This window comes from Arachis hypogaea, chromosome 20, assembly GCF_003086295.3.
Source record: "Arachis hypogaea cultivar Tifrunner chromosome 20, arahy.Tifrunner.gnm2.J5K5, whole genome shotgun sequence".
Lineage (NCBI taxonomy): Eukaryota > Viridiplantae > Streptophyta > Magnoliopsida > Fabales > Fabaceae > Arachis > Arachis hypogaea.
The window spans coordinates 31,923,442-31,934,729 of record NC_092055.1 but is presented as its reverse complement, the minus strand read 5'-3'; the positions used below and the strand labels follow the sequence as shown (position 1 = coordinate 31,934,729).

The 11,288-nt window shown below is 35.6% G+C and overlaps 2 protein-coding genes across 3 annotated transcripts; one reads left to right on the top strand and one right to left on the bottom strand.

Moving 5' to 3' along the window:
* The first annotated feature begins 974 nt into the window (after positions 1–974).
* LOC140183025 (uncharacterized) lies at positions 975–2,539 on the top strand. The gene is made up of 3 exons (XM_072231024.1): positions 975–1,110; positions 1,368–1,699; positions 2,525–2,539. The coding sequence occupies exons 1-3, from the start codon at positions 975–977 to the stop codon at positions 2,537–2,539; spliced, it is 483 nt and encodes a 160-aa protein (XP_072087125.1).
* A 6,433-nt stretch (positions 2,540–8,972) lies between these two features.
* Positions 8,973–10,641, bottom strand: LOC112782246 (uncharacterized). Of its 2 annotated transcripts, XM_072229828.1 has the most exons (4): positions 10,409–10,641; positions 9,973–10,291; positions 9,600–9,756; positions 9,187–9,494 (listed from the first exon to the last, which is right to left on the bottom strand). In XM_072229828.1, exons 2-4 carry the CDS (start codon positions 10,282–10,284, stop codon positions 9,436–9,438), a joined length of 528 nt encoding a protein of 175 aa, XP_072085929.1. In that variant the 5' UTR covers positions 10,285–10,291; positions 10,409–10,641; the 3' UTR covers positions 9,187–9,435. The 2 variants fall into 2 exon arrangements, with proteins under 2 accessions (XP_072085928.1, XP_072085929.1); XM_072229827.1 differs by having other exon boundaries at positions 8,973–9,494; positions 9,973–10,500.
* Positions 10,642–11,288: the final 647 nt, after the last annotated feature.

The following is an 11,288-nucleotide window of genomic DNA, read 5'->3' as shown; positions in this document are numbered from 1 at the left end:
ACTAGAGCATACTCATCCTCATCAAACCCAGAAACACCGTTGGCTGACGAACCCGGTGTGGACTCTCCCGTTTGCCCACAAGGATCAAAGAAGAGCAAGCGAAAAGGTAAGAAAAAAGCACAAATGTCTAAAGATTTTAGCGAAAAGAAATCATCGGTTGTTAAAAAATTATCTCTCATGGAAGATATTAAGAATGTTAGAGAAAATGAACTAATGGATAGGGAAAAAGAAAGAGAAGAGGAGAGGGAATATAGAGCAAAGATTATGGCAATCAAATAGAAGGAGTTACAAATTCAAGCGGCAATGAAAGAACAAGAATTACAAACTCAGAGGTATATTAAAGAAATGGAGATAAATGCAAAAGAAAGGGAAATGGAAAGGATGGCTAAGGAAAGGGAAAAAAATCGATATGCAAATACTTAATGCTAACACATCTACAATGAGTGAAAAACGACGAGCTCTTCATGAGATTGCATGTGAAAAAATAATCGCTAAGTGGTTTACTTAATGGTTCCTTGTATTCGTAGAGTTATGTAGTATGTTCTTATTTTTATTGCGTATTACTGGTATGTGATGTAGTCTGTTTTATTTATTTCTGATGTAACTTTTTAAATTAGTCAATATTATTGTGCCATTATTGTTCATGAAAGTGACCGTTGCAAAACTAGCCGTTTTAAATTTAGAAAAAAAAAACTTGTCGTTAAGTAGTCGTTGCAAAACTAGCCGTTGCAAAACTACACGTTAAGTAGCCGTTGTAAAACTAGCGGTTGAGGAGTAGGTACTTATTGCAGATAAACATATAAATATCAACTATCAATGACTCTGCAACTCCACTTCAACTCTTGTTTCTCACCTCGAAAGAGAACTAAAAATTACATTTCTACATATGGCTAGAAATTTTGATGATATGTTTAATGAGGCTTTGTATGACAAAAGAAGACGGCAAGATAACACACTCATAGATAATTGGATCGATGAGTGTTTACTCGAAGATTCAGAAGAAGAAGATATCAATAGAAGCTCTATCCCAACTCCTCGTAGATGGATCAACAGAGATTGAGAAGCAGGACATGATCGCCTTTTCCAAGATTACTTTGCAGATGAACTGGTGTATAATGCTGACATTTTCCAATGGAGATTTTGAATGAGAAGACATGTGTTCTTTCGGATAGTAGACGCTCTCTCAAACGTCTATCCGTATTTTCAACAGAGGGTTGATGCAACTGGAAGAAGAGGCTTGTCACCACTCCAAAAATGTACCGCTGCGATACAGATGTTAGCATATGGCATAGCAGCTAATGCTGTTGATGATTATGTGCGCATAGGCAAGAGCACTACAATTGAATGCTTGGAAAAATTTGTTGAAGGTGTCATTTCAGTGTTCGAGGATGAATACTTGCAAAAACTAAATCCAAATGATGTACGACGCCTGCTACAAATGGCGGAGGGTCGTGGCTTTCCTAGCATGTTGGGTAGCATTGACTGCATGCATTGGCAATGGAAAAATTATCCAAAGGCGTGGAAAGGTATGTACATGAGTGGTTATCGTGGGGTTGCAACCATAGTACTTGAGGTTGTAGCATCTTCAGACCTTTGGATATGGCATGCGTTCTTTGGAGTTTCTTGTTCAAATAATGATATCAACATGTTAGATCGTTCTCCAGTGTTCGATGATATTCTAAATAACCGTGCTTCGGAGGTAAATTATACTATTAATAGTAATAATTATACTATGGGATACTATTTAGCAGATGGTATTTATCCTGAATGGGCCATATTTGTCAAATCAATCTCAAAGCCACAAGGAGAGAAACGCAAGTTATTTCACAATACCAAGAAGGGCAAAGAAAAGATGTGGAGCGAGCATTCGGAGTGTTGCAAGCACGCTTTGCAATTATACGTGGTCCATCTCGCTTTTGGGAAAAGAAGAAGTTTGCCAACATAATGAGAGCTTGTATTATATTGCATAATATGATTGTTGAGGATGAAAGAGACACTTATGCAGGAAATTTTGCTCAAGGCTTAGAGTATGATGATGTCGAAAATGGCTTATCACAACCTCGGCTGGGAGTAGAAGATTTTGCACCATACCATCAATTTCTCCAAAGAAATGCCCAACTTCGAAATAGGCAGCAGCATAGACAATTGAAAGAAGACTTGATTGAACACATATGGTAATTTCACAATGCTTGTCGTCAACTATAGAGCTTAATTATGTTTTTTTTTGTATTAAGTAATTTTACAAATTAGTGTAATCCCGAATTATATATTGTGTATTATTGTTATATATGAATTTATTTAATATTAATATCTTTTAATAGTGAATTATTTTTAAATTTATAAATTTAAATAATATTATTGAAAAAATTAATTACATTAATTTTAAGTATTTTAATTAATTAATTAAGTAGGACCACAACAAGGGCTAAAGTTAGTTCCTCCTAATGGAGAAGAGAGAGATACTTTGAGTTCCTATTTACTGTTTATGACGCAAAAGTTGATGTGGAGTTACTTTTTATGACAGTTGGGCCATAAATAGGGACTGGAATAAGTTTTTTACTGGAGATGGTCTAAGGAGGGTTTTACTCGGATAGGTTTTAACGAGGCCAACCACTCCACACCTTTCAAAACTGAAAGGTCCTTTCCATATGAATAAAAATGCATTCATTTCTTCTTTTTCTATTTCCTACATTGACGTATTTATTCAATCATTCAAAACAACAAAAAAGCAAGTTGAAAACAATATTCACAAACATGCATTCACAAGTCAATTTTACTTTTAAGTCAAACCGACATTATAAGGCGGATTAGCAATTCACAAAATAAGCCGATCCAAAGTCGGTTACCAAATTATTAGTTTCAAACTAAAGATCCTAAAAATTATAATATTTGAATTCTTCAAGAGGGGGGAGGAACATTTTCATCGTGTTCCTCACCTGCCTCATCCTCAACCAGCTTTCCATCAATCACAATTTTGGTCACATCAAGTTGGACAACATCAAACTTGGGTGAAAACACAGAGACCTGACTAACAACACGGTCAAACCCTGTGGCAAACATTTCCAGGCCTTCTTCTTCCAATTTATGAATACGAGATGTCATCTTGCCCTTCGTCTTATCATTTTCCTTAATTTCGGCTTAAAGAAGACGAATTTGATCCTGAAGCTTCACAATCTCCTCCTTCCCACGTTTCATCTTTGCAGTCACATCAACAATAATATCCTCTATCTTCTTCACAGATTGCTCTAAGCCAACGACCTTATCTGTAGCGGCCTGTTGCTCCCCTCCCAACAACTCGGTTGCTCGGCCAACACATAATAAGCGTGAAGCCACAATCTACAAAACAAAGTTAACAAATGAAAAATGAATATACAGAAGCTAAATTAATGAAGCAAAAATGTCACTAACCTGGATGAACTTCCCCATCCCTTCCACACTAGTTCGGCGAGTCAGCCGTATATCCCCAGGATAATGGAAAACCTTATCAGCAAGCTCGCCAATTGGAAATTGGTCGCTCCAGAGAGACTGTGGATTCACCCCCTCGATAAAACCATGAAGTTTCTTCTGTCTCTCAAACACCGACCTATCACACCCTGCAACACCCTTATCTCCCTCAGATATAACCTCCAAAGACTTATCTGACTCATCTCTTTTCCTCTTCAACGACGCAGTAGGTTTGGCAGTAGAATGTGCAGCATCCCCACCAGCCTCCTTCACCACTCTAGAAACACTGCCGCCCTTTACTTTTTTCTTATGTAAAAAGGAGTGCAACCTAGAGGTATTCAGATGAGGTACTCATCCACCTACAGACGAAAACAACAATGAAGTATAAAACCAGAAATCAGCAAACCAAACATATAGGCGTACATTACCTATATAAGCTTTTAATCCCTCTTTATCATTCTCCTTTTCAAAATGCAATAACTTATGAATAGATAAGCATTCACCAGCAACAAAATTTTCTATCAGAAAATCCAAAAATAGATATTTTTCACTCCTCTCCGCATCCTCAAGAATCTACATTGGCTCCGGACACCAATACAGAGGATATTTTTCTATCAACTCACTATCTAAATAAAAAGGATATTCAGTCTCTAAAGACTGAACCTTTACAAACATGGACTTGAAGTTCTTAAAGGAAGATTTATATAAAAAAAAGATAGAGCATCCAGGAAAGCTACTCAAAAATACCCACAAACCCTTTCGCACCCTCTTCGATTGAAACAAGGAGAAGAAAATATTTAAAGAGGCAGAAAACTCCATCAGACATTCAAATGCTCACAGAAACGCCCACGAATTAGGGTGTAACTGTGAAGGAGCACAGTTAAGTAGAGTTAAAACCTTACACTCAAAATTTGAGAAAGGGAATCTCACGAACAGCTCAGTAAAACAAAGGATGTATATATAGAAATACTCTCACTCCCCCCGTCTTTCACAAACTCTCTCCTCGCTAGTACAAAGGAGAAGCTCGATACTAACCCCAGAACCATCTTTTACAAGCTTCAGAGCTTAGAGCTCACGAAGTGACTCGGCGTCAGAATAAGACAAAGCACGAATCTTTACATCCACATGCATCCAATGGTATGGATTTTCCTTATTTACTTCAACCACTTTTACTTTCTCTTTTTTCTTTTCTTTTTCCCTAACCAGTTTTAAAGGCAAAAGCAACAGAAAGATAGGAACAAGTAGAACAGAAGAACTAACCTTTTGAAGACAAGTCATTGTCAACACTTAAGCGAAAATCACTTGCATTATGCGTTGTAACTTTTCCCAAGAAGAAAACGGCAATCAAGCATAATTACAATCCACTAGGTTAGTGGGTAGTTCAAATAATAACTGTCCACTTAACCAAGCGTCAAAACGTTTCAGATTTCACTTTAACCAAAAATTTATTGCAGCCTAATTAACAAGGTAAAGTATCACTAAAACTCATCTTTTCCGTTAATTCGAAAAAAAAAACAAGCGTGAAACCGCAGCAATGCGCGTTGAGCTTGGGGGCTAAGGTACTTATTCAAACGACCAAGGTATAACCACACAGCAAAAAGCTCAACTTGCTAAACTACGTTTTTCAAGTCAAGCTTGTGGGCTATGTACTGTACCCTTAACACATCGGAGGAACCGGGTTATACCTCGGCATGATCACTAACATTAAAAAATTAGCAACTCTATCCTAACAAACTTCTTTCCAAAATTTCGCCCTAAAGTCGGCCACAAAAATCTTGGCTCAAACCGATGACTAATTCAGCCTCAATCAAGCTATAAATCAGGGTGAGGGCCGACGACATGAAGCAGAGCATTCAACACCATCCTACTGATTATATACTCATTTTCTTAAGTAAGTCTTCACTGACTTGAGCGTCGGAGTCCTTTTTGCAAGTACCACGCTTGGATCCGAGTTCACGTGGGTACTCCAATTTTGGATCGAGCTGTCAGATGCCTCGGAGTAGTGGGAGACCGACGTATAGTTCAAAAGAGTATCCTTTCCAAAACAATTTTATTTAAATGTTATTTTGAAAACGTGATGTTATATAATATATTTCACATATAATTTAATCCTTGTTAATTGTGAATTTTTTTCAGAAGATGTTGAATCCTATTCCTATATATTATTAAAGAATTGATGCTCAGCATAAAAATTTAGAAAAATCCTCATCTGTCAGAGAACCTCTAATACATATTATGCTCTAATGATGAAGGTAATTATTTTCAATCTTTATCTTGTCTAGAAGTGTTTATGGTTCAAGTTTTTTATAAATTAAACTGAAATTATACTAAACTATTTTAAATGGTTTAAAAACTGAACTAAACTATGTTATCACATAAGAAATGGGTTTTAAATCAATTTACAGTATAATGCACCAGCTCATAAAAATAAACCAATTTTAATTGAAAAATTAATTTAAACTGATTTATAGGTTAAAACTAATTTGAACATATAAAAAATTAGTTTTTACATTCTCTCTCTTCCTCTTCCTGCCTCCCCTCTTTCTCCCTCTTTGATAATAAATTATTAGGGATTTAGGGGGTTTAATAAATTCGAATCATTAAAACCCCAATGAAAGGGTTGGAAGGGGCTAAGAAAAGAATGACAAAAAAAAAAAAAAGAATATTGGCACACCCCAAAGACACAGCGAAAACATAAAAAGATAGATAAATATTTTTCTATTAGACCTCTAAGATAGTTGTTATTAGCAACTTAGGTCACCGGAAAGGATTTCCTACTAAACCTTCAAAGAATTTATCCTTGACAACCTAAAAGAGGGATGAAGTTGAAGAAACCACCATGCAGAATCACCTTAGGTTGGATCCTTCAATCTTCTTCATGCAACAGGCGAAGCAAATCACTCACCTTACTTAATCACACAATAACACGTGCTTAAAGCAACTGAAAATTTATTCATCAAAAGTTGTGTAAATGGTCTCACCAAAGGTGTTTAAATAGCCCCCTAACAAACTAACTAAAAGATAAGATAATTAATTTAAATCAGATTTGATCTTAATGGATTAGATCAAATTTGATTTAAATTTAAAATTCCTAAAAATACTACTAAACAAATTAGATCTAAAACAAATCATATAACAAACTTTAACTGCAAAACAAACTAAAACAAAGACCTAAAAATTTGAAAATTAATGATAAATTATGCCTCCTACTGAATTTGAAAAGCATTATTGAGCTTCTTACTATCCTGACTTAGGCCAATGAGCCTCGTCTATTTTTCCTTGGTTAGAATTTGATGTAACTCCTCATGCATAAGTGCTGCCAAGTTCTCAAAGCTCTCATTAAACTTCTTTGCATATGCTCTAGTAATAGGGTCTTCTGAAAATATGAAATTTCCATTCTACTTTTTGGTCTTAGAATACTCCAGTTATCTTTTCGAGTATGTATCATCTCTTTCCCTTCTCTCTCTCTTCTTCCTCTCTTTTCCTCTCTCTTTTTCTTCCCCTCTCTCTTCTTAAAAATAATCCGAGACGGTTGTGAAGGGCGACGGAAGAGAAAGAGAAAGAGAGGGAGATTTGAGCAAGGGGAGCGTAGATCTTGAAAAGAATGCATACTAAAACTTTGTGGGGGAGTGATGGCAAATGCATCTGATTGTTTGAATACCGCACTCGTTATGCCTGCTTTGTGTTTGTAAAAATGCTTAGTTTAAATTGAGTGTGTAAAAGAGTGTGTGTAGTGTGCAACAACGCGAAAGTTAGTGAGATTGAATTTTTTATGGCTGAGAAATGAATGAGGATTTTGATTAGGATTTGGTTTTGGCTTTTCTCTGTGCTTACTAGTTATTGGTATTAGTTCTCACTCTCTCTCTCACTAGTTTCTTTTTTCAATTACAAAATTCACAAGGAAAAATCGCTAACACTGAAATTTATTCTGTACTTTACATTTCAATTCGAATGTTATTTATACTTTAGCTCTAATTTTTTTTTTACTACTGACTCTTATTGCATGAAAAATAAACTTTCAATGTAAATAGAGAAATACTAAAATAGTTAAAAATAAAAATAAAAATGATATTATATGAAACTATTTCTTAGAAAAACATTGTATGTACTAATAATAAACTTTCAATTTGAGATATTGCATAAACTATAACTCGTCCTTCATGCTTCGAGTTCATATAAAATTCTATTAATAAATATCAATAAAAATACATTATAGGTTGATTATAATATTAGTTTTAAAATACAATTCATATAATTATTTAGTATTTACACTGTTCTAACCAATTAATATTTAGTAAAAAAAAAATAATAATTATATATCTTTATCCGCTTGATAAACATTGATGTCATGTAAATGACCATAAAAGTGAAAAAGGGAGTGGAGTGGAGGCCAGCACCATTTTACTTTTAAAAGAAAATATTATAATCAGAAAATAACTAACCATGCAAAAATTAACTACGATCCATCAAAATCATAAACATATATACATATTCATTTGAAGAATAATGCTCCATAACAAGAGCAATATCCAAATGGGTTCACAATTAGTTGTTACTATAACCTTCAAATAGAAAATAAACTGAAGTTCACCAAAAAAATCAAACATAAAAATGGTGAACAAACAAATCAAGTAGTCCTTTGATTAACAACAGCAAATTAATTTCCTACTTGATGGCCAACCCTACTCTGTGAATTTAATGAAAAAGGATGAGAGAATTCGTGAAAATGATAGTTTTTCAGATAACACCGATGCCTTATTAAGGGGCCTCGTCATTAGATTTGTCACCTCCTCAGTTGTAAGCATCAACAAGCTCGGTATTTTAAGAAAGTCAGCAGCCTAAACAACTACCGTTACAGTATTTAGTTAATTTGCAAATTAACATGGAGAAAATTAAAAGATTAGAAAAATTTTGGAGCATGTACATTAGCAAAGGAAATTGGCTCCTGTCGAAGACAAGTATGAAGCAGATGCTCAATCTAACAATGAGAACCACATACATCATGATACACACGCTACAATGGATAAAATTCAGAATTTGTTATAAACCGAGCTCAAAATCTAGGTACATTCAGATGAATTAATTAAGTGACATACCATAAAACAAGCATCAGAATCATGGGTCTTATGAAAAAAAAAAATTCTTACTTGACAGAATCTTTTTCCACTAAATAAAGTTGGCTGCATCGATCAAAGAGGCTATTGCGTGTCATGTCCATGCATTTAGATGTGAGAAAGTTTTATGTTAGCAGTCACAAATTTAACACAACCCTACATGAATCTAAAGACATCATTGTATCATGGCCATGCATTGGGATGCAACAAAGTTTTATGTGGGTTATCATAGGCCTAACACAATCCTATATGGATTCAAAAACGTCTTTACATTGTGTCCACGCACTGGGATGCAATTATATTTGTATACATGTGGCTATCTATTATCATCCATATTTCTAGATTTAAAAATATTAAAATAGGCATTAGAGTAGTAAAATCCACATCCATCTATTCTATTCTAATCTCAACCAATTAATATCTGAATTCCGTGCCATATATGTAACATGTAATATCAAGAACAAGAAACAAGAAAGAGATGGTACATGACAAGAACAAAAGAAACTAACTAACCTCATACAATTCAGAGAGCATGTCTATGTTACTCTTGACAAATTCTATGACTCATCCCCGAAAATGATCCACAACCGCAAGGCCCTCCATGAGCCAGCGGGAACCATATATCTGTTGGAAATCCCATGCATTATGACAGAAGTTAATAATTGATGAGAGTACATGGCTATCAATGGTCATAGGGATCACGGTCCACCAAATACTACACCTAACACAGCGTCTTAAAAATAACGATTCATCTATGGCATCACTCTTATCGATCTTCAAGACCTTTCCATCGTGGCTAGGGAGACTTCGGGAAATCGCACTCGCTCGTCGCCCTGGTACAGAAAAAGGCAGACCCGACTAAAGTGAGGGGACTTCATCAGAGTCTTAAATTTATTGTGATGGTCCCTACCGGAATCGCCGGAATCGCCAATCTGACTGAATCATGTGTTAGTGTTGCAAGTGTGAGAAATGTTGAAGTTAGTTCCACATCAAAGAAAGCATGGAAGAGTGAGGAGTTTATAAGATGAGAAAGACATTAACTTAACACGTTAAGATTTTGAGTTAGACGTGATGTCTTTATCTTATGTTCTCTCACTTGATTCCTCCCTAAATTCTCTCCAACGGTTTTACCAACACCATGTTCTGGATTTGCTGCGATGGATTCCATCAAGCTTGGGATTTGAAGATCTTGCGCAGCCTGTGAATTCATATGTATTAAGATTTAAGAGTAATAAGGAAAAAAAATTTCTCATTGAAGGAATAACCGAATAAGCTTACAGCGGCACACATGCTTCAACAGATTCTTACACTGAGCCTAATTCAACAACAAACTCTAACCCACAAACTAATTACAGTTAAACCTCTAACTGAATCTAATAGAACACGAATGCGGGAAGATGGGAAGAGAGCTGACCTGTTGCAAATCAGAGAGAATGTGGCTATTCTGGTTGAAAAAGGTGGTGGGCCAGCCCTCGTAGTGGGTGGCACCTGCGTCGACGGCCTCCTGGAAATGGCGTTTCTTCTCCAAGAAGAGGATAACCTGAGAGAGGACATAGTTGGAGACATTAGGCACAAGGATCACTCCATTTCCGTCAACCACCAACCCTTCTTCAATAGCATTTTCGCTGTAGAGTCTCGATTGCTTTAGGCACAAAGATTTGCTAATTAGTTCTTCTAGTAATACAGTTCCGTTGTTGCTTACATCACAGAAAAAATTGAACAACATAGTCTCCCTGGATTGAAACAACCAAAACGCATCATAATCATCCATCAATAAGATAAAGTGCAGAACGAAGAGGAAAAGTAGGCAGACGAGCACACACGATCGACCACTATAGAACTAAACTTACTCTCCCTCACTGCCTCTTCACATAGAAAGAAACTAAAAGTTTGCAATGCTGTGTCTCTTTAGTTTCTGACTGGATGGTTTACGAGGTTTCTCACTACAAAAAAAAAAAAAAAAAAGTTAAAATGGCTCGGCTGGATGTGGGTCCAGCCTACTACGAGGATCCCGTATCTAGCAACTTGCATCACATACACAAGTGCTCTCTGAACCGTGCAATAAGGTCACCCATAACACGGCTCTCCCACTTGAGTTACCTTAGCCCCAGAAATCTTTCACTCTACCTCCTCTTATTAAGACCATAGAATGTTCCTGCGAATTATGACCTTCGCCCGGAATGTGAGCAAATATATCATGTCGATTGCTCAATCGTACTTTGGCTATCTTACGTGGAGCTAAATTAGGTTTTTTCGGTGTTCTCGCTTTTATAGAAATTACAGCGGTTACAAGCCATTATTATAAAAAATGGCGCCTCCAAGAAACGTCAGAATTCTGGGCGCCATTCTGTTTATTATGACGATTTTTTTCCGATTTTTTACGAGAATTTAATAGTATCCTTTTCGTTTAAAATGGTGTTTCTAACCGTCATTTTTAACTGTGTTTAATAGCATCTTTTTTATTTAAAATAACATTTCTAACCGCCGTTTTAACCGGATTTTAATGTCATCCTTTTCGTTTAAAACGACATTTTCTAACCGCCGTTTTTACCAGGATATAATGACATCGTTTTTGTTTGAAATGGCGATTTTTAACGGTCATTTTTACCTAAGTATTATAGCAATTTTATACTTTTTAAAATGGGATTGAAACTACCTATTTAAAGTGACATTTTTAGAACTCAAATTTTAAAATCTCATAATAACCAAAAGGTATAACCTTAAATCAAA

What these genes read in the sequence shown, in the direction of transcription:
- LOC140183025 (XM_072231024.1), top strand. Translation starts at nt 975, where the DNA reads ATGAGTGTTTACTCGAAGATTCAGAAGAAGAAGATATCAATAGAAGCT. An exon ending in TACTTTGCAGATGAACTGGT is followed by an intron (nt 1,111 to 1,367) that starts GTATAATGCTGA and finishes AATTTGTTGAAG; the next exon opens with GTGTCATTTCAGTGTTCGAG.
- LOC112782246 (XM_072229827.1), bottom strand. Translation starts at nt 10,329, where the DNA reads ATGGATGATTATGATGCGTTTTGGTTGTTTCAATCCAGGGAGACTATG. An exon ending in TTCTCTCTGATTTGCAACAG is followed by an intron (nt 9,757 to 9,972) that starts GTCAGCTCTCTT and finishes ATGAATTCACAG; the next exon opens with GCTGCGCAAGATCTTCAAAT. An exon ending in TCAAAATCTTAACGTGTTAA is followed by an intron (nt 9,495 to 9,599) that starts GTTAATGTCTTT and finishes CACATGATTCAG; the next exon opens with TCAGATTGGCGATTCCGGCG.